The sequence below is a fragment of the Neodiprion virginianus genome, chromosome 7 (assembly GCF_021901495.1).
Source record: "Neodiprion virginianus isolate iyNeoVirg1 chromosome 7, iyNeoVirg1.1, whole genome shotgun sequence".
In the NCBI taxonomy this organism is placed as follows: Eukaryota; Metazoa; Arthropoda; class Insecta; order Hymenoptera; family Diprionidae; genus Neodiprion; species Neodiprion virginianus.
Genome location: NC_060883.1, coordinates 6,684,163 through 6,707,848, shown reverse-complemented (window position 1 = coordinate 6,707,848; position 23,686 = coordinate 6,684,163). Strand labels below are relative to the sequence as shown.

Below are 23,686 nucleotides of genomic sequence, written 5' to 3'. Positions count from 1 at the left end.
ATAGTCATCAACACCGAAAAGAAATTTACAGTGCGATCTGCATTTAGATGCACGTCGCCCACTTGCAGCAAGCGCAGAGGAAGCCGGTCGGGTAGCATCGACTGCAACCGTAATATTATCGATTATTTAGTGCAGCTGCACTTCTATATCTGTGTATTCTGCAAGCTGGGCAAAACGCTCGGATTTGGCTCCGATATGCAACTGCAATAGTTCGAATTAGATTCGAAGCTTCAAGCTTATCGTCAGATATCAATATCCATACAATACTTCTATGTGCAGTTTGTTACATTGCGCAAATAATCGATATCTATGGATTGATACTATGAAGTTGGTTTGTATCTGTAGCAAATGTATTCCGGAATCGACGTGGTTCAACTTACAATGAACGTTACGAGGAATCATATTTTATAGATAAGAACTTCAAATCTGACTCGCCTCGCTTAATCGGCCTGATCGTCAGTCAAGATTTTGAAATTCAAGGGCGGCGATACATTCGATGAAATATACCGTCCAGAATAAAGCTCTTGATATCGATGATCTGTACACACCGAATATTTTAAACTGTGACTTTTGCCGTTCATTCAGCAGGCTTGCATAAATATTTCAGTTTCTACAAGTGAATATTAAATGCTTTAACCATTTTTTGCAAGTGGTTTCATTTGAATATTTTTTCTTTCGTTTATAGTTAGTTACTTGTAAATCGTTAGATTTCTCTGTAATTATATCATTGAGTCGTAAGTTCTTCGGTAAAATAACTGACAGAATAAATTTATTTTTCACGCGAAACCTCAGCCAAGGTCTGCATTTACGACTCACGACTTATGTCCTTACGTAATAGAAGTATAGTACCTACTGTTGGAAACCACGTGTGTAGGGTAAAAATAGGAGTTTCTATGTTACGGCTGTATTTGAATTGGTACCGTCCGCGTGTTTCCTTTCAACCTGAAGTAAACCTGCGTGACTTAAGAATTCCCGTCGTAGTACTTACTCGATAACACCACTGTTAATCTTATCACGTGACCTTCGTGATATAGAGTTTAAACTATATGAAATATTTCAATAGCTAGACGCATCAGCGTCCTTGCTCCGGTATTATTAGCGTCCCGTTCTTACTTTGCACCAGGAACTTCAGGTATGTGTTATATACTTTAAATATATCTATTTACGCTTATAGTAATTGCACGAATGTCTTGACCAATCGTCAGCTTTAATGCCGGAAATAGCAAAAAACAATTCTCGCACTGATATCACAATTGAAAATAAATCTCATCGATGTTGGTGATTGGTGATAAATCTTTTCTACATAGAATTCAGCAAAATAAGAATTATTTGTAAGTACGTCATCTAGTACTTCAGGAGCAATAGCTTTTTGTAAAATATTTTCTATAATTTTGGAAATAAGTTTTTGGAAAATACACATACGAGACAAATTATTTTTTAGTTGAAATTTTTTTGATGGCGTTAAATACTATCTATCTTTGTATTGAACAAATTTCAACTAATTCTTTTCCTTTTTACGTGTCTTTTAATGCCCTTCTATTATTTGGATGACTCTTTTAAATTTAGTATGCAGATACAAAATTTTGAAGGCAGGCTAACAATGCAGGTATCTTCTAAAAGGTAAAACTTATGAATTTCAAATATTTAATTAAAACAAGTGTGAAACATAGCGCATATTTCTGTCATACTGGAATGATTCAACTAAATACATGTAATTGTTCCATCTAAAAGTTTTCTAAGTATTTATATTTCAGAATGCATCTCATATTAAGAATTTTGAGTCTTAATTTGTTTCACGTCAATGCAATTCTTCTAAAAGAAAAAAAAAACGGCGCTAACGCCTTATCGTTCATAGTTGGAAGATAATAAAGTTTTGAGAAAGCATTTTTGTTACTCGAATTGAAAACTTCATTGCAGTATATAGGTAGACAATGAGCATGATATTTGTATTTAAGAAAAAGATTGTTCAACAGTTTATTGGTAATATGTACTGACAGCGCCCTATAACCCAGGTTTTGTTCAGTGTATGTATATAGACAGAATGGTTATAACAATAATTACTTCATACTAAGGTGTAAGTATTATGCAAAACGGTAATATCCGCATGGGAGTTCGTAGCAATTAATTATTCTCCTGTGTTCAATATTACAATTTACTTAGTTAGATAAATAGATAAATATACCGTCACTGTCTTGTACCAATTATTACTTAATTACTAAAATTGATTGGGAGGTGATGAACATTCACTGAAATTGTATACAAATACTCGTCTAGCATGCAATCCCCATGGCCCTTTTCCATTTACTTTATTCTTATTTAGTTTTACTCGCAAATGCGATAACTTTAGGTTATAAATAACCATTTACTAGGTTGAAAATTAATTAATTCTAGATTATCTATTCTGAGTGCCGCAAAATCTGTTGAATAAAAGTCCAAAACAATGTCTCATGCTGTTTCACAAACAAACCAGACTAGAACTTTGAGTCACTTTCATTGCATTGTTTACAACGAAACTTGTACTGAAACTGGAGGATGTATCTTGAATAAACATTTGGTTGGATATTATACAAGCACATTTTGCCGTAAATGTGTCAATCTTACTACACGATTAGTGTAAAAGCAGTTTAGATTATTTTGCAAAGGCATTTTAGCCTCTAATAATTTTCTTTTAATCTCAAGTGTACAAAATAGAAAAAAATATTGTACATAATGTACATATATTTATATGTATAGATGTGTTTAGGCAATAAAATGTATGGAATAAATGCGAGTACTGACTTCATCGATGCAATAATCATGATTTATGATTATAGAGATTTGAGTGTTTCAAAAGAAAATGCCAAAATTTTTTGTTTTTACTTTCCACTGTTTAAATTCGCTATTTTAATTTTAAAATACACATATATATAGAATAATTAGTTCAATTCAGCTTTAGCAGAGTTTCTTTGTGTATTCTGTAGATGCACAAAGCAGAATTTGAAAGCAAGAACCCTGATTTTTTACATGTGTTCTTTTAGAATATTTTCGCCACTCATTTCCTAATTTTTGGGATTCTAAAGAAACATAAAAATTCATATGCTTTTCCAACGGGAATTAAGATGCATCTCAGCACATTGTACCAAAGTTCAGATTTTGGGGGGGTTCAGATGAGAAGCAGCAAATTAACAGCGATGGATGGTTAGATAAAAGAAATAGATGACGGATTTTTTTGAAACACCTTTAACTATATACGTATTGATTATCGACTCTAAGGTCTCTATTAGTCCTATCACACCCAGCATCCATTCCCGCTCTCCACTCTTCAGTGGAAATTTAATTATTAAATATACTTCTATAATTGTGTAAACATCATAGTTACTAAGCCACGAAACGATCTGACTTTTCGGGATGATAATAAAACATGCAAAACGTATGTCTGACATAAGAATAAATGGAAATACGTTACGTCAATGGCAACACAGTCTCATTAGATAGGGTAGTTAATATATAATATATATATATATATTTATAAGGGGCAAAGATAATTGGCACCCTTTCTTGTCTTTCCTTCATCTATTTAGCGCTATTCACCTTTGCTTGTGAAATAATATTTATATTTTATAATTTATACTTTTCGTTTTTTATATTATTCAAATTATGATTGAATCACAACCGACAGAACACACAAGTCCTACACTGTCACACATGCTTACTTGTAAACGTACATACATAATATACCAGTACTGTATTTATGTATTTATTATGCCAATGTTATATATTCTCTTCCGTCGACATTCATCTCTTTCTTATTTGTTTTTCCATGTACAATTTTCTGAGCAAAGTTAATTAACGACCAACACCGAACTCTCTAGCGTCATCCTCGGTAATATCTCCATATTCCCATATATTACGGTGACTCTTCTTTGCGTCCTGCTGAGCAGCTTGATAGTCCGCAATCTGCAAAAGGTAACAACGTTCTTGACAATCACATCGTTCTATACTATACGTAATTCGTAAGCTCTCATTCAATCATTCGAAAAAACTACAGGAATCAATTTTTCTAAGATTCACATGTGTTCCACCAACTTATTTCATCTTGATGTTTCAGAATCAGGTAAAAGTTCTTGGTTTATGCACGAATCGGGACTCGTCAAAATGCTTTTGAACAGAAAAGAAGTTTTTTTACCCCTTCCTAACCATCTGGATCAACAACGAATTTAACTTCTGGTGTGTTTATGGTTTCAGCCCCTCTAGAAGTTTGTCATTAAACTTGAAAGGTATTACTTTGTTGATCATATATTGTGTGACAAAGGACAAAAGTTGACGATTGCGACGGGTATGAAGTTCGCGCCAGAGCGACACGAGGGCAGCAATCACACGAGTTGCAATCGCCAATATTTGGCTTGAGTCACAGACGATAGTTTTTATAACAAGCGAATGAAATTTGGTGGGGCTTTGCGTGGTAGTTTTGTGGAACACTGAGATGAAATTGGCTACTTTCGTCCTGCTTAAGTGCTACGCAAAGCTGTACTTTTCATGGGCGTGATAAAAACGCGTTTTTTTCTTCTTTACAAACAATAAATCATTTTCCAACGCATGTTTACAATTTTTTTCTAACTGTTTCCGAATTTTTCGTGAATGTTTTTATAATTTTTTCCTTTTACCCTACTTGATTAAAGAATAAAAATATTAACTAAGTTAATATTGTTAGTTTTAAGAAGTTTACGCATCTGGTGTAAAGTTTGTAGATTTAACTATATATATTATTCGGATTAATCAATTTTTTGAAATGCGTACAACTTTAAACGCGTTATCAGTAGCTTTCTGGAAATTCAAAGTGGTATTTCTTCAAGTAAAAACTTGTATAATTTAATAATATTTTACTGTTCAAGATGAAATTAATTCTGTTTGGACGAAAAATAGAATCATCAGATCATGCCGTTCTTTCAGAGTACTTATTAATTTACTAAGAAAAATATCATGGCCATTTTATAGGTAAAATTTATTGACAAGAGTAGCTAATTTTTATAGTATAATTATTAAAAGAAGTGTAAAAGTGAATCAACGAATTTAGTTTATACGTACAAATTTGGCAAGCCTCTTTTCACGACGATTTTCGACCAGCAAAAACCCATCCAGAATAAGACCTCGTGCTACGTCTTCTTTAGTAGTAGCATCAACTAGGGTAGCAGCAGCAAGATTGTTGACTTTATATTCAATATTGAGTAGCAAAGGTTTCCCTGCTGTATCTTGCTGTAGCATTTCGATTGCCAGTTTTTTGTAGTCGTTCTGTAAAACAAGGAGGAAACAATCATTAACAAATACGTATACTTCAATTTGGAGCTGAGTAATCCTCAAATTCCAATTATGCATCAGATTTTCTGTACCGCTGAAGTGCGTGGAAGATATATATTTTCATGTCACAAGTCCCTGATTTCATCCTGACGTCGTTCAGAGAACAAACTACTTACATCGTTGGGTAGAGTGACACAGGCCAATACATATTCCGTAGCGAAAGGCTTATCAGTAGCAAAGGATCCTGGCATGGCGGCAACTCTGGTTACATTCAATGTTTCCCTGTTGCCATAGTCGACATAAAAAACACTGACGTTTGGTCCGGAAACTTTTTCCACTTTGGCACGATACCATTGATCATCCTCTGTAAATTTAGCAACGGCGAGATCACCTCGTTTGGGATTGTAAGCACCAGGAAGTGGGGGATTTGCCGCCAACTCCTGACGCATGCGAGATAGCAAGCCTTCTAGAACATCGCCTTGATCAACATTTTGGGCAAAAAAGTGAAGTTCTTCGGTCACTTCAGTCACGACGACTTTCTGGTAGTCTACTTTCCTTTCACCAGTTTGTACCTCTTCTTCAGGCTTTTCTGTTTCTACCTCAGCCTCGACGTAATCTTTCCATATCTGAAATGTGAAATTTACTCAATTCATTTAGTATCAACGATGATGAAGAGACACGATGAGATTCCTTTGCCTGGACAAATATCATGATCTAACAATGAGCTCACCTTAAGTTGTGCTTCTTTCGCACGTTCCTCAGCGACGATCAATTCTCTGTAAAATTCTGTGTGCTCTGCTGTCGGATGCACAGACGCAAGACCTGCTTTGACAAGAGCCACGGACAAGTTGACTCCTTCTATCCATAGCCAACCAATGAAATTACCTCCCTTAGCGTCCATCGATATTACTTGAATCTCAACTTCTCGTTGCAGGCATCGTTCCTTGGTAAAGTTCAGGGCTTCCTCACCAAATGGCGCACCTTCGATGATGCCACCACCTCCGGGAACTGGGCGTGGTCCACGTGGCGCGTTTATACCCGCCAACAGGAAAGTTATCAGACACGATTCCTTACCCAAGTACAATCTTAGCCGAGATCCACTGGTTACAAACTCTACAATGGCTTCGTTACGTGAGCGTTGCAAGTGGGGCAGATAACGTTTGGCCTTGATTACATCTCCGGCAACATCCGTGATTCGATGCGCTAGGATTTTCTCTTTACCATGAACTCCGGCCAATGATTTAATGGCTTTGCTCTCTGCAGCTAAAAGGTCATTGTAATGCGATGATCGCTGATCGTCATCTTGTCTGTACCTCAAAACTGTAGCCAGTCCTTTCGATACCATCGCTTCAGCAACATTGCTGTAAGTGACAAAAAATATGTACACTGTCAGGTATTTAAACCTTGGAAAAAATCACTTGCGAACAACAGGGATATTTTTAAGAATTTATGAAGAATCTACTGAAAGAGTGGAGCATATTGTAGTTTACAAGAAAGGACTTCTAAAAAGAATTTCACCTCAAAAACACAGACAGATCTCAATTATACTGACATATTTGACATGAAATTGCAACTATTACTAAATTTTGTGCTACTCACATTTTGCCGATAGTGATGGTACAACAAATCTTTTCGGGGTAACTTTCCCTCGCAGGTTGGATGTAGTCGACAACGACTTTAACTTGCTTGCCGATAAGTTTCTTGCGGAGGAATTCACGGGCCTCAAACATCCACGGTATATCGTAAAGCTGGCGGAAATCTTTTGGTCTGGAGGCAGCCTTTCCATCTTCGCCAACAGGTCCTCGTGGAGGACGAATACTACTCAAAAAGACCTTCTTGGTAGTTCCGCACGGCGTCTTAACGATCAATGCATCTCCGGCGGCAATTTCTACAACTGTAGCTGTATATTCTCGCTCCTTGCCAGATATCTGGGGACCAGACGGAACGTAGTCTTTCCAAATACGCAATCTATTTTCTTTTGCACTCTTTTCGGCAAGGTACAATTTGTCTGCACCAGACTTCATAAATGCCATCGACCAATCGACGCAACGTGCAAATCCTTCGCGCAACAAAGCTTCGGCAATGTTTCCTGCATTTATATAATTTCTTAAGTTACATCAATTCAAACAGTATATTACCGATAGACCGATGAAAGAATCACATCGTTTTGTAGGGCACCCTTAGTTCTGATCATTCTACATAGTAAGCCAGGTGGAAAATGCCCATTTATATACCTCTACCAATATCTGGTCTCACCTGAATATTACTGAGTCAGATCATGGCGGAGGCTTTTTGTGATCTCCATTTATGCATCAATAATATTATTTGATTCCAAAATATTTCAATTTTGGCTATTAGAGTGTCTAGTACTAATAATATTTAAAATGGATTGACATTTTCAGGTTTCAAGGAAGGACATATTCATTTTTCCATAACACTAGAATGTGATACTTCAGTTTTGATTTAATACAGCACCTTTGTTGCATTTGTTCAATTTGAAAATTTGAAAATTGTTCAATGTCAAACCAAAATAGAACTTTTCACATTTTCATGTTGAAATCCGATGTTCAGGGATTTTCATTGAATTAAGCAATTTCTGGTATTTGAAAGAAAGACCGTTAGTTGTGAAATTGCAATTACCTATAAATATTTTGAAATAAAACGGTGTGTGTGTGTGCTATTACCTAGAAATTTGAATAAACGGAATATTGAAAATGAGTTTCAAATTCAAAAGCAACTACGATATTTTCACTAATAAGATTCGTAATTAATCTGCAATGCATTTCGCAGGCTATGGGATGAGGGCAGTTTTATGTTTTTTTTTTTTTTCTTTGGGATTATAACTTGTGCCACTTTTACACTAATTTTGAGAAATAACAAATTCACTGAGAAAAATATGGTAAATTAATTTTCAAAGAATTTACCTTTCGGATGAAGAATACTGCCAACAAAATTGTTGTTATTAACCGATTCCAGTACAATTTCTACGTCCCTCTGCAATAGCCGAGATTCAACAAAGTAGCGAGCTTCTTCGGCAAAAGGTACAACAACAGAATGAACAGGTTTTCCTTCTTCAAGCTTGAATCCCGGGCATCTTATTCCAGAGATCATCAAAGTTATGTGGTAAAAGTCAGGTATTAAAAATGCACGCACGGTCGATCCATCTCTCACATGTTCAATAACAGCCTTAACTGGTTTGCCACCCAGTTTATCTACTAAACTACGAGGATTTTCGATGTTCCATTTGATGTCCCTAACGTGCTCAGATGAAGGGGTTCCAGCCCATTTCCCCTTACCCGCTGCCTTCGCAGCATCTTCTAATTCATGTAGGCGAGCTAATTCAGGTGTTACGTTACGGACGCCTTCTCTTCTAACTGTAACTAATCCTTCCGATACCAGGGATTCAGTGATGTTCTCACCAGTGGTTGTGTCTGAGGACCAATGATCAAATTTCCACGTTATCATCGCATAATAATCGGAAATACTGTATTTCAAGATATCATTAATCATTGCTTTTTCAATTACGGACACATAAACACTTATAAAATTAACATAGAAATGAAAGTTTATGGGAAATCACGATACAGGTTATGGGGATGGTTAAGTAACAGTACCAAAAGAATAGTGACATTATAAATACAACTCTTTTGGGCTGGAGCATTTTACACGACAAGATGGTAGCTGTTGATATTTTATATATTACCAGCAGACCAGCAGAGTATGTTACAAAAATGCAAAATTGGCGAGATAATGTCATTAATTGAAATTATGTTTAATAAGAATTAACTACAAAATGCTCATTACGGTTAGTCCGTATTTATAATAAACTTGGTACGTAAGTGAAAAAGAAAATTGTAACCGTGGTGAGACCGTGGTAGTATACACAGTAATCCAAAAAAGAGAACGTTTTGGAGTTTAATAATAGTTAAGCTCGATAATGTGAAAATGTGCAACAGAATTTAAAAATTAAACTTAATTCTTGCCTTTCTCGAAAACAGGCAAACCACAGTGATAATTGATTCCTTTATATCGATTCCAGTCTTAAAATAAAGTCTGATAATTCTGGTTTGACTAGTCACAAAAGTAATATAACAATTTTACGTTCAATTAATCGGATATCCTCACCTTTTCCCAACCATACAACGCCATATTCCCTGGTAGCGTTTGGAGGTTTTTCAGATGTGAATATTACTTCTTGTCCAATCAACTTCTTACGCAGGAATTCTCTAGCCTCCCAAGCGTAAGGTTCGTCTTTAGTTTCGTCCGCACTGTAAAGTACAAATAAAATAATCTTAAAATCTGCATTTAAGAAATCTTATCGAATTGCTTTATCCGTACAAATTGAACCATTTCTTTGTTTCTTCCCAAATATCTTCAGTTTAATATCCACTGAACATTTGCCAGATATTAATCACTAGTAAAAAAATTCTAGCTTTGTTGTAAATTTGGTTGCTTCGCGAAAAATTCGCTTTATACATGTTACTTGAATTCCAACATTTAATTCCCAAGTTTTATATTTTACTACGAATTATACTTTTATAAATTCACTAGGGATCCCTACGAAATTAGTTTTTTCTTAGGAGTCTAATCAATTGATTACCCTTTAATTTTAGCCATCACACTTTGCAAATCTTTGCATGTGCATCTAGAGTCAAACCAATGTTTCTTAATGAATTTTTAGATATTGGTATTTTAGAAAAAAGTAATCAAAGTATAAAAAAATGTAATTAAATGCAAATGATGTAAGAGAATGTTAACGATTCAAAATTAGCGCATTCAAAATATTTTTGAAAAACTGTCAGAATTCAATGTCTATAACAATACTAATAGAATCTATCGCAGAGTGTTGCCTAGGAATCTGAACTCTTATAATAAGAAATGAATTAGCATATTGTTTTAATTGTCAGACTTTCAATAAATTTCGCTATGTTTTGCAACGATTCCTGGATCATCCTAACTAAAAACCTTGAAATTTCTAGCTTTGGATACTAACTTGTTATATGCTCGGCGAGCCAATTTTGGTGCAGTCACATTGGACAGAATCAACTGCTTTTCGGGGGGTGGGCCACCTTTTGGTTGGCCTCGAATGATGATAGAATCACCCGAATTGACCTGAAATTGAATCAAAATTATCATCATATAAAATAGCCGGTAATAATTGTTGCAGAATTTGGTTTTCCTTTATCGGGACGACATTTCTCAATGACTTTTTACGCAAATACAGCATTGAAACAAATGTCTAGACTCACAGATGGTCACAGCAATGCATAATTGGTGAGTATTTTTTGACAAAAGCAATGACTCGAAATAGTTCTTAACATCAACTCGAATAGATTTATGGTGAAACAGTTTTTTACAAGTAAAATTATTCGAGCCAAGGTGAGATTTCTAACCTTTTTTGCAACGGGTGAGAAGAAACACAATTTTTTTTTTTTTTTTCTAATCATCTATTTTCCAAATATTTTCAGTGCTGTTTGTGACGACTGATGTCGATGCGATTGGGGTAATTAATGAAAGGTATGAAAACACCGTTACGATTTTAACAGGGCCTGATACCATATGCTTGGTTTGACCACCATGCTTCTGCCAGCAGGACAATGTTCGGAATTTGCTCGTTATATGAAAAAAAGGTGAATGGCTTGAAGGAACGTTTATTACCGTGTTGCGAATGCAAATTATTCGTGACTGATGCAGTTACCAAGATTTATTAATTACCTGTTTAACGATGCCATGCTTCGTTTGTACTTGCGGAGCGGCCGTGCTCATCGTGGAGTTTGTTCGGGTAACCCTCACTCGAAAAGATGAAATAAATATAAATAAAAAAAAAAAAACTAATAATAATACTACACGCACACAAAGAGAGAGAGAGACGTGTTGTCGTCGTATGAATAATCAACGACTTTTCCGAGTTTCACTACGCGCTCCTCCCTTCAGAATAATAATTTCCCCACTGCTTGGCAGGATATTCAAAGGGAATGCTGCATCTTTTACAAGGGGGTCGGTTCTCTATTTGCGGTTGTTACCACGTATTTCGGACCTGGCAGTGCTAGGTTCGGCACCAGCGCGATCTCCACAACACACGGATGTCAACGGAACTTTTACTTAATGTTGGTGGTGATGTGGCAACACGCGACACACGACGCGTCACACCTCTGACGACCGATTCTCGAAGTTCGTATTTTCGTTACGACACGACATCGCAGCCCAGCTGCTGCTGCTTTCACTGCTTGCTGCACGTGTTACTCCCTGAAATACGGAGTGTATAGAAGAGGGGCACTCTCTAATGGACGGCGCGTTCAAAATCTAGTCAAATAATGGTACGTAGGATAACCGACGTAGCGCTGATTGATACAAAATTGAATGTGAAGTAAGATACACAGTTACACTTATATCTAACTAACTTCAGGGCATGGTCGTATATACAGGTCTGAGCACTCTCACATATTTCGTATACTCCACAGTGTGCATCTGTCTGAGGCACATGTTTCCCACATTGGTCGCAAAAGCGCGGAGCGCTGCAATCTCCGGGGCACGTGTGTGACAGAGACAGAGCGATATAGACCGTGGCGGGGCTGTAATGCGCGCATGCCCCTCCGTCCCTAGCGACGTGGCGAAATTTGGAAATATCGGCCTCAGTTAGAGGCACAGGTTTTTGGACGGAGTGCCTAGACCTGTATACACGACCGTGCTTCAGGGGGTCGATTATGTAATTTCACTTTTCACATATCCCACCATCCAAGCATTCTAATTTTCTGATTAAACGTTGTGAATCAATCAGAATGCTTGGGTGGTGGGAAATGTGATATTACATAATCGACGCCCAGATGAGCAACTTACGTTTAACAGCGCCAACCTTATTTAACCCAAAATCAGCTTACTCTTCATAACCCTAAAATATTCCTCCTGTACGTTCTGTACACTCTATACCCTGAACTCGTATCTGACAATTTACGTCAATCGGATGTCAGCTTATCTTTTCTACCGTTTTACATATCACTCTTATTACTATTTTCGAGATTTTTTTCTTGTTGCATACGCATCGAATAGAAAATACGTACAGTACTTATTATATTAGATAATACTTGGAGATATTTTTCGTGGATAACAGATCAAATTGATCAGTTTAAATATTAATATTCAAATTTTAAGTTGAATGTTCATAGGCTCGTTTTTTTCACTAATTGTATCATTTTCTATTTCAAATGGAAAATCTACGTCTAGTAGTAAAGCTTTCATAATTGATTCCCTTTTGAGTTACAATACTCTACTTATTCTACTTAAATCTTTTTCAAACTTTTCAGTTGACATATCAGAGTGTGGTAATTAATTTGGTAAAATTTAAAGAACAAATTTGATACCATTATGATTATTGGTTTTTATGATGATTTCAATTTACCATTCGGAACATCTGTACTATTGTTACACTACAGTGCTCTCTCATTTTCTGCAAAAATTCTACAGACGATTTGTCACAAAAATGAAAAATTATGCTACGATAATATTTTTTGTTTTAATAAACGCTATTTTATTTCTTAAGAATACATGGCTTTCCTAATTTTTTTAACGTTTATTATTGCATAGTTATAGGTTTTGATGTGTTATCCTGTATTTTTCTGTGATTGTGCATCAATTTTGAATTAACTCTAATCTGATTCGAATTCTCGGTAAAATAATACTAAACTTTAATAGCGGTATCACTGACTGCACTTGGTGCGCAGTGAGTGCGATTTTCCAAGAATCTCGCATCTGCTATTGGTTAAAAACTGGGAAAATTGTACTCATTGTGCAGAGTTGAAACCGCCGCTATAATCCGAATCTGACCCGGTGCGGACAAATTGCGGTTTCTCTAGCTCAGCGATGTTTCTATTGGTTAAAAAGTAGTGAAGTAACACTTAGTTTTAACAAGACAAAACGGCACCGTTTTCAATTGGTTGAACATCATGCACACTGAGTGCAATTTTCTATTTTCAACCAATAAGAAAAGCGGAATCCTAGGGATTATTGGCTGGGCACTCGGTGTAGCCACTTGAAATGGCTCCGTCACTTAAATCAGTTGAACAAAAAAAAAAAAAAATTACCTTATTTTAATATATCATAGTTGGAGATTATGTCTACAGTCACAAAAATGATTAGATCACCGATTGTACTGTGCGAAGTGCAAAAAAAAAAAAAAAAAAAAAATTAATAATAATAATAATAATCAGTTTTTATTTATATAAATACAAACCTCGCACGAAAACTCGAAAATTCACAAAGTATTTCTTTGAACATCGACGTTTCTCTATTGTGTCTATAGATATTTTGTAGAAATATGGTGAGTACAGTGTATGTGAGTGTATAAAAGTGTATTGATTTTTTAACTAATATCGATTTCCACCGAGAGAAAACGTGCGAACTGACTCAGAGTGTAATTCCCTAGTTTTCAACAATGGAAACGCTAGGAAACTAGGAAAATTGCACTCGGTGCGCGCTCTTTCTGTAAGTCGAATTGGCCATAAGTAGTTTCTCAGGGATATAAATGGTTTATGTATTACAAATGATGTATTGATATACATTATATATTAGCAATTTTTCTGATCGTATACTAAATTTGATCAAAGTTCTTATTAATTGATTCAAGAATAACAAAAAAAAAAAAAAAAAAATGATCATCAACCGCGGGAGATAAGCCAGTCCAGAAATAGCAATCACATTTTATTTCTATATGTATTAATAAGCTACATACAGTAGTCAATGTCAATAGTTCAAATGATAGAATATAGTCCTATATACATACCGAACGATGCCTCATTAATTAATTAGTAAATACAATTGCTTGATCTATTTGAATTGATTTAGGTGTCTGCACGCCAATGCCTGTTACAAAGTTCGAAATAAACGAGTTGCAAAGTAATCCTATTTTAGCTTCGTTTGAAATTGATCAAAACGTCGCGTAACTATACGATAACGTAGTGGTAAAACACAACAAAGATGTGAATATTTCGTCCTTGCCAGCTTACGATTTAGCGTAATGTAAGAGCGTTTCACACCAGAGGTTTAAGTATTCGATAAAACATTGCGATCTAGTTATAGGTACAATAAGAAGTATAGAAGAGAGGTGATCCTTTTCAAATATTTCATCATTCGAGCAACGTAAATTGAATTAAACAGCTTAATAATCTTGGCCTGATTCATAATTGTTATATTGGGATTGATCAGGGCGACCATTACTATCTCCGTCAGGGATCCGATATTTTTCTTCATGTTCATCTTCGTATTTAACAGCGGCTTCATTGTATGCTGTTGTGTAATTATTACTATAGTCCGGATAATCTGCGAAGGAGAATGACAAATTAAAAAATATCTCACTGACGGCAGAAGTCGAATTAATCTCAAAATATATCATGCAGGGTTATTCCAAAGAGTTCGTACAAGTAATTTCGTTTTTTATTAGTCCTGAAACTTTTTATTTGCAGTGATTGGAAAAATTTAGACCTACGAGGAATATGAGCTTCATTTTCTCCAAAATCAATATCTACAATCATTTAACTTCCTAGGCGACAGAAAGAAGAGAACAAAACTCATTGAAGGAGTACGTCGATTCACTGTTTCGAATTTTTACGAGCCTGACAAATTCTCTGAAACTCCGGAAGTACAGTCGACATTCGGGGACATTTTCATAGCATTGCTGAAAGTTTAGATTAACAAATACCCTGGTTGTTTCTAATTTGAAAGTGAGTTTCACCGAATTTGGAACTTGGTAAAATCTTGAAAGCTAAGCCGCAGTAGATTTGTTACCTTAGAATTGACATATAATACCCTGCAATATATTCAAAACTTGCCGATGAGTAAACCCAGCAATAGCAAATAACTACGCTTACCATCGAGTGGCTCTTCCTTAATGCGAACTTCCTTAACGTCCTCGTCTTCACGATCACCGCGGTCTTTGCGTTGCTCTTTGCGCTCTCGATCACGATCTCGTCGATCACGTTTGCGCTCTCTATCGCGCTCGCGATCTTTACTGCGGGATCTCCTGCGTTTGCGTTCTCGGTCACGATCTCGGTCGCGTTCTCGCCTTTCACGAGGCCGCTCTTCTCTTTCAATCTCTTCGATGTCAGGGTCAGGAACACGCTCTCTGCTGCGTCTACGTTTGCGATCACGAGATCTGCTGCGGGATCTCCGTTTACGGTCCCGCGATCTTCGACGCTCTCGGTCCAAGCCACGGTCGCGGTCCCTTAAAAAACAAGGTTCATTAGATTAGTATAAAAATCAAGACGACAGTACAATGAAGAGTATGCAAAATAATGCCTTCGTTGCTCATCGTCCATTTCACCATAAATATATTTACTTTTTTCCCCAGTAACGTGCAGTTTTTTCAAATAGTATGCAAGAAAAAGTAACCGATTAATTTTTCTGTAAGTCGTAATCGAATATTTCATCTGTTAGAACTTTCTTACAGCAGATTTTTTTATGTTCCAAAGTAAACTGGTGCAGTATTTAAAGTTAGAATGACTTCGTTTAATTTAGTTACAGCTAGTAGAAGCAAAAGTGGTTGGCATAGGGTACAGATCAGGTCGTTTGTCACAAGTTTTTGAAATTTTGCAAATATTCCATTTTAAAGATTTTTGTGAAAAAAAATTTGTTTCACACACACAAAAACAGGGAAAACTGGTAATATTTTGTTACATAGAAACATTGCTCAAGTTTTGCTTACTTTCATTTTCGAATGCGAGTTATCCGCTGTAAGGTTTAGATGATAAAATGTCCCCAGAACAACACACCAGTACTTATTCAAGTCTTTTAAAAAGGATAATTTGAATATAAATCACTATTTGCAAAGTTAATTTCGTGGAAGTCACCTGTCTCTATCAAGGCCACGCCCAGTGGCTTCTCGTTCTCTTTCAAGCCGATAACGTTCTCTTTCACGTTCGTTGTCTTCTCTTCCAGAGTGTTTGATATTGACATCAGGACCGCCTCTTCTGGTACCCCCAAGACCACCACCAAGTCTCCTAGGTAGCCAACCCTTAACTGTCCTTGCTCGTTCCACATCAACCAACACTCTTCGACCATCTATTTTCTTACCATCCGCATGTTTATACGCAGCTAAAATGATTAATAGTTCGTTTTCAAAAGATCCAACAATTTCACACGTACCTGAGTGGGAGCAAATTTTCTCTACCTAAAATTTTCTCGATAATTTGAATAAATAACCTTACACAGCATAAAGTTTTTCACTGTGGCTTTACAACCATCAGATTACTGAGCTGTACCCACGTAAAGAAGGTTCAATTGATCAAACAAATAGATCATTTCATACACGTTTGTTCTTTCTTTTATAAAATATATGCAGTATGAATAATGATTATAATAATGGAAAAATTCATTCAGACGGCCTGCAATGTTGTTTTATTGTTTTTCTGTTCTAACGAACGCTTCGGAATTTAGGAATCTTTTTTATCATTTCGAATTGATTTCTAAATTTGATTCGATGCCCCTACTCAGGTAGAAATAATTGTGCCTTTTTTTAATGATACCTACGTAGAACGGGGAGCTGGAAATTTTATACATTTTCTCCAATAGATTTTTTTTTTAAGAACCAACACGTCTTCGCATTCAAGTCATCTTACCCAATGACTACTAGGATAATTATACGTATGTATTATTCATCAACAATAAAGGAGATGAGGCTCTTATTCGTTTAGATGATTGACATGTTATTATATTGTCTGGAAGTCTCATGTAATATTTCGGAAAGTAGAACATAGTAAAAAAGTCGGAATTAGTCAGAATATTCTATATTTGACACAGGTTATGAATACGAGTGCAGGGCGCGAAGGAAATCTGAGAATATATTCTGTATGATTTCGCTACGCTTTTGCAATCGTTGAAAAAGATTATTGAATGTTAATACAGAATTTCGGACTGTTTTCCAGCAAAGTTTTTTTTGCCTTAGTCTACTTGTGAAAAATTACAATGCGCTAGCGAAGATGAATATAATAAAGTCATCTATGAACGCGTAGATGCCACAAGACCTTAATTCTAGTAGGTTACTTCATTTTGTCAAAAAAGTATAGCAGATACAAAAAATACCTACCGCGGCTACTTACGTACGGAAGTTAACACAAACTCTAGGTACTTTTAATCGTGAATCGAACTTGTAAGTGACTCGCGGGGATAGAGTAGTAGGCCAGCGCGTACGCTATTCATTGGGAAGGTGCCCAGTCTTCGTATGTTCGTTCAATCTCCAGAGAAGATTATTTTGTTTTTTTACCTGGTGCGCTTTATATTATTTTTACTTACAACCAAACCGTGCGCATTTATTTTAATAATTTATACTTCTAACTTGTACTCGAGTTTAACATTACATTAAATTGATGGGCGATTTAAATCGTTCTATCCCATTTCTTTTCTATGTTCTCGTTACTTTCTTTTTCTTCCTTTCTAATATTTCTTCCTAAAAAGGCATCTGCTCACAGAACCATTCTACTTACTCATACATACACTTGTTTTGTTAAGACACTCTGGGGGTGGGGGTGGGAAGTGAAATTTTGTTTGAAAAAAAAAGCAATGTACGGTTAATTAGTATTCCATACAGAAATTGGAACATATCACTGGATTGGTATCCGAAAAATTACAATTACTACGTAGTTTTGCTGTCATGATTAGTTTGAAATATCTTGTGTTTTCACACAGCTGGTAGCAGCAGTCATTATAAGTGCTTTTTATTTTATAGTAATGATAACAGTCCGGTGTGTTGCGTTTTCAGTAATTGAATCAACTCGATATTTTGGTGTCTGCATTTAAAAGCTCATCTTAGACTTTACGGAAGTATAAAACATTTTTAGGATAGATTATAGTTTTATGTAATATCAAGGACCTGAAAATTTGAATAACGCTGTGACCAATGTGCCCATTTATCATAAAAGAAAACGTGACAATGTAAACTTGCTACCAGCCCTGTTAGCAGCTACAACACAAGTACTCTATATTTTCGATCATTGCAATTACTTTGGTGTTATTTATATCAACATGGCTTTGTTAACGTGCCGGTTTAATAAAAATGGTAATATCTGCAGTGGAAGGACATTTTTTTCACGTTGAAAACCATTCTATGTCCACAGAATTGAATTTTAGTTGCGAGTCTTGAATTCATTAAGGACACGAGTCATCCACGCCAGTATCATTAGTTGTAAAATTAGTACCCATTTCAAGGCACAGAAAAACAAGCTTGTTCAGGCTAAACATGTGAAAACAAAATTTTAAAAACTACTGTAAGACATGGTGGGATAACGCAATGTTACTTTCATACAGTAATCCAACGTTTACAAGCGAGAGATTTCATTCAATTTCAAAAATAAATATTCAATGATTTTTATCTGATTTATCAATGCTTTATATAAATATATAGCATTCAGCATGTGACGGTTCAATTTTCGCTGCAACAGTTTTAATATGACAAGTATATTTTTATATATAGGCTTGCTCTGTCTTCCTTGCCCTTAAAATTTGAGTTGGCTTATGAGTGACCCATGTCCTCGACTTGAGTATAATTCAAATAAGTGTTTCAAAATCTTTAAAAAGACATCGACTAGGTAGAAAAAGAAAGATGATTCTTTCAGTCTAGTGAGAAAGCGATATTGGTGATATAAGCGATAAATGTCCATTGACCACGTCCCTGAACCTCCTTCTGTTTATTTGTCAGTTTTTAAAAAGTTGAACAATTTCGATGTGGAACACCAATTCAGCGCACAGCATTTTTCTTTCAAATATATTTTTAGGTATATTATGAGGGGAGGGTGTTCCTAAATTTTACGTGAACAAGGGCTAACTAGTTTGACGAGTGTTTTTGGTGGTTTTCTTTTTTCAATTTTTCCATCTGGCTCATTCAGACATTAAAATGAAACTGAACCAGGTAAGGTAAACAGGGTAAGCATAGAATCTAACAAACGTTGTTGTATGTTGGATCTTACCACACATACAAACCTATCATATCAGGCAGGTTCAGGGATTTTGCATGGAATAGTGAACGGCACTAGTTGCCGGCAGCGGCCGCCACGCTGTACCAAGAACAAGATAAAAACTGTATTAATCAAGACAGCCAATATTGTTTTTTGTGATTCGTTTACCATATGTGTATTTTTAGTAGACAGTAGTAGTCCTGCACGGATGTATGGCGAGACCCCCTTTACCGTTCAGGTTTAGTATCAATGGAAATACATAGTCTAACTATAGCCCAGCCCAACTATACTATCTGGATGTGATTTTAGGAAATATCGAGTTTCTTACTAGAGGGCAATAGAGACTTTTGAGAGGGCTGTTTTTTCACCCGGTTACTTACAGTGCATGTCCCTCTCGTGTTCGTATTCGATGAACGCATAACCCCTCGGCTTGCCATTGATTGTATTATGGATTACCACAATCTGTAATAAAACATTCATTAATTATTACAGAAAATTTCCGCGTGTTTAGTATTCAAAACCTGTTACAAAAGAATTAGAATTTAAAAATTTATTTCACGTTTTCGCTACTTATCAAGTGCTGCTATTTCATGTAGATTCAAAAGTCAGTACAAAAAACTATAGTACGTTTATGGTTTTGAGCAAATTCTGAAAAGTGTAAATTTAGATTGAAAAGTTCACTCGTCGTGTGTATTTCCTTGATGTTCATTCCAATATCAAGAAAAAAGAATTTCATGCTTACATAAGCAATTATGTGTTATGCAACTTACTTTCTTTACAGGACCATAAACCTCAAATTCTCTTCTAAGCTTGGATTCCGAAGTATCGTAGTTCTGTAAAAAGTTAAATACGTGTGTATCGCATCACTTAATAGAAACAAGTTGTGAATAGGTTAAACCACAACTTGATTACGTCTGAAAATACAGAACACGCACATCAATCACGATTCACTTACTATGCGTGCTACAAAGAGGGTTCTGAAAGGGTCGGCAGTGACATTGGGAATGCCAGCTGGATCCCAAACAGCAATTTCTTGTTCAAGTTTATAGGCAACTTGTTCTGCCCGTTCTCTTCTACGGCGTTCCAATCGTTCTTCACGAGTCTCAACACGTACTGGAGGCGGAGTATCTTTTGGATTCTAAAACATAAGCAGACTTCATCAAACCTAAATGATTCATCAGATATTATAGGACCTGTATTAAATTCTGCAAAAATAATTCTTAAAAATGTACCATTACATTAACGTAACTCCAATTTTACAGTATTTAATTATTGGCAAATTTCGCTCACTTCAATATCATATATAACTTGTACTTTTTGCTACAGTACAGGTCAATAATTGATATAAAGTACACGTAATTGCGATTCAAGGCGATATGGAAAGTTGGAACGATACGTTATACTCAATATTGGATCTACATATTCTCTACATATGATATCATGATTTTGAAAAATGATCACAAGTTTAACTCTGAATGTGTAAAAAAAAAAAAAAAAATGATGTGGTAATTTCGAACATTCCAAATATTTGATGGGGGAAAATTTTTGATTGAGAATAGAATAAGCTATCCTTCCGCCATATAGTAATAAGAATCTTTATGTTTTATCGTAGGTTGGTATTCATAACCACATACACATGAGGTGCAAATTATGTGGACAGTTTCTGTCATCTTTAGAGGTTTACAAAATACATATGAATGAGTTATTGTGCGATTTGCATATGGTTACACTTGCCAGTAACCGTGTATGGACTGTACATGTCTAAAACGATCCATGTAGGTTTACTCTGTGACGCAAATACAGCTGAAAAAACTTGCGCGAAAATAGTAGGTGCAACCATCCTCATTCCAGTTAAAGAACAAGCGAAAGTTTATAACGTTACTGTAATAATGCATTTTTATAAAAACTCATTATATTACAACTCTATGATTTTTTCAAATTTAGGGAACCATTAATAAAGCACAAAGAACTTTTCCATTTACTCTAAAGGTCCAACATAGTAATTGTTGTTTCAACGTTTCGATGCTGTAACGTAACTAATTTCAGCTTCGTAATTAACGGTTATGTTTTATTTCATACATTAGAAAACTGTTCAAATTCATACAGACAGATGATAAGTCTCAACTGTAGTAAAACTATAATTTTCATCTAGTCATTCGGAGTGACATTTCGTTGACAGCGATGAATGAGTGTATGGACAAGTGAAGAGAAAAATGCGTGCTAAGACGTGGAGCGAGTTGAATCAATTGCGAGTTGATCAATTCCGAGCACTCCTCTTAAAAGCTTCGTTAGGCGCATTGTAAATGTGGGTAGGAACTTTACGACCGCGTAGATTGAGAGGTGCGGTTTTAGAGTCGCCAATCTTTGATGCTTTGTGGACGGTGGGTATGAGTGTAAATTTTGACGCGTGCCGCCTCGGCGATGAGATAAATATCAGGCAGGATTTGTAACCTGGTGTATACTGACCTCAAAAAACTTGAGAAAAGCTCCGACCCCGATATATCCTCCATTCTTCTTTTCGTGGGGTAGCTTGTTGGCGGGTGGAAGGTACGGTATCGGTTCTCGCGGAGCGAATAACGCGAGTAAATTCGGCGGTAAAAACTGAGTCATCGTGAAAAGTACGCTTCGCTAACGGTTCTGCATCTAAAGGAGAAACCGTTTCCCCTTTACGACGGGAACAATAGACGACCGAAAACCAACTTTACGACCCGAGACGAACCAAACACACACTTTACAAAATGGCGGCTCGGTGTTTCTCCCTTGTCTCCCGATGCGGCGCCGATTCAACGATGGAGCCCACGCATGCGTTCGACGCCTGCCCCCTGGTGGTATTTTATTCAACTACGCGCGATGCGAAATCCGCTGCCAACTCTAGAACGAAGAACGAAATTCCCTTCAAGGGTGTTGTTAGCAGCGTTGCCAACCTATCGGACGAATATTTCATTGAATGGCGCTAAAATGATTCTCTAGCACCCGTATTCATAGTCCTTCCTTGAGAAACAAGGATTCTTTGTTCTCATTTCACGTGTCATGAACAAGGAATCCTTGTTCCTCAAAGAAGGACTATGAATACGGGTGTAGATTTCTCAATTGCGCCACAATAATTTTTCATGTTTCTAATTTTCAAAAGTGACGTTTGACGGTATTGAAAATCAAGAAATACAGGAATACATAATGTATATCATTTTTTCGCTTTATAGCATGGACAATTTTCCTACAAATGTATAATGATAATTATCGAAAGATCGAGGCTACACGGACAGATTTATATCCTAGAATCTGAATTGTAAGCATAAAGATATTTCGAACTTTTACTCACATAACATGTTTTTATTTTTAATATTTAGGACCACTAACTTGTCAAACAGATACGTTTGAAAATTGTAGACGCTATCTAATTGGTGCTTATTTTCTCAGGAACCTCAGAATTGGTTGATTTTTAGTCTGTTATGGTTTGAATTCACAAACCATTTTTAGAGATTTCGTTGTTAGTCTTGAGATTTCGTCAGAGATTTTCAGATTTTCTGATTTCAAATGAACAGCTCAGATGGTTGGTCAATATTCAAAAATCAGCCAATTTTTTTTAAAAATTTCATTTCCAAAATGTGGCAAATAAAACGCACTCATGGAACACTCTTGAGGAAAACCTGGAATAGTCAGCGATCTTCGTTTTGCGTGTCATTTAGGAAAAACAAACAGACAAACAGGGTTGCCAATAATCTTAGAGTGTGAAATTTTCCGACTTTTCCAAGTTTTCCAGATCCACAATGGTAAATACACAACTAGTGTATATAAATTTACCTGGTTGTGAGGAAGTTAGCACGAATCCGATGCAAGGGTACGGAACGTGAAAAAAAGTTCAAAAAATTCTTATCATATTTATCAGAAATACCTGCATCGAAATGTAGCTAGTTTTTAGAAAAATTCTGTATCATTCCGAAAGTTTGAATCATCCTAATAATGTTTGCGAGCTTTCTTAAGATATTCTAGAAAGTTTCTGTAAAGAAATCTTATCGTTGACCATCTATTATGCTTTCGGAACTTTATTTTTGATTGAAAAATCGAATAATTTCGAATTATCGTATTTTTAACTATTTCTCAGCAAGTCGAGTTAGAGGTGAAAATCAGCCGGAGAAAACTCATATTTTTCCAGAACTCTATTATGAACGAGAAATCTGAAAAGATCTTCAGATTAGAATAACGGTGTAATTTAACTATGACGGGTGGTACAGATTTATGAAAATCTGAAATGGAACGATAACTTCAAGTGCGTCGACTCGCAACAATAGCGTTCTTCTGTAGCTTCATACTCTTTGTCAGTACGCTATAAACACAGTCAGTAGCTTTTACATAATGCGCTTGATGCTCACCAACAAGTGCAATTTCCCTACATTGTGGCCAATAGGAAAGGGTGTGTGCTATTAGGGAAATTGCACTCACAACCAGTGCGCATCAAGTACGGTAAGTGGAAAGTC

The 23,686-nt window shown here is 36.0% G+C and overlaps 1 protein-coding gene and 1 pseudogene across 1 annotated transcript; both read right to left on the bottom strand.

Annotated features, from left to right (window-relative positions):
- Positions 1-3,017: 3,017 nt before the first annotated feature.
- On the bottom strand, positions 3,018-11,360 carry LOC124309074 (staphylococcal nuclease domain-containing protein 1). Its single transcript, XM_046772319.1, has 9 exons — positions 10,990-11,360; positions 10,268-10,386; positions 9,400-9,542; positions 8,199-8,705; positions 6,874-7,363; positions 6,005-6,635; positions 5,451-5,900; positions 5,065-5,268; positions 3,018-3,936 (listed from the first exon to the last, which is right to left on the bottom strand). Exons 1-9 carry the CDS (start codon positions 11,038-11,040, stop codon positions 3,826-3,828), a joined length of 2,706 nt encoding a protein of 901 aa, XP_046628275.1. The 5' UTR covers positions 11,041-11,360; the 3' UTR covers positions 3,018-3,825.
- A 2,595-nt stretch (positions 11,361-13,955) lies between these two features.
- On the bottom strand, positions 13,956-21,986 carry LOC124309078 (U1 small nuclear ribonucleoprotein 70 kDa-like; annotated as a pseudogene).
- Positions 21,987-23,686: the final 1,700 nt, after the last annotated feature.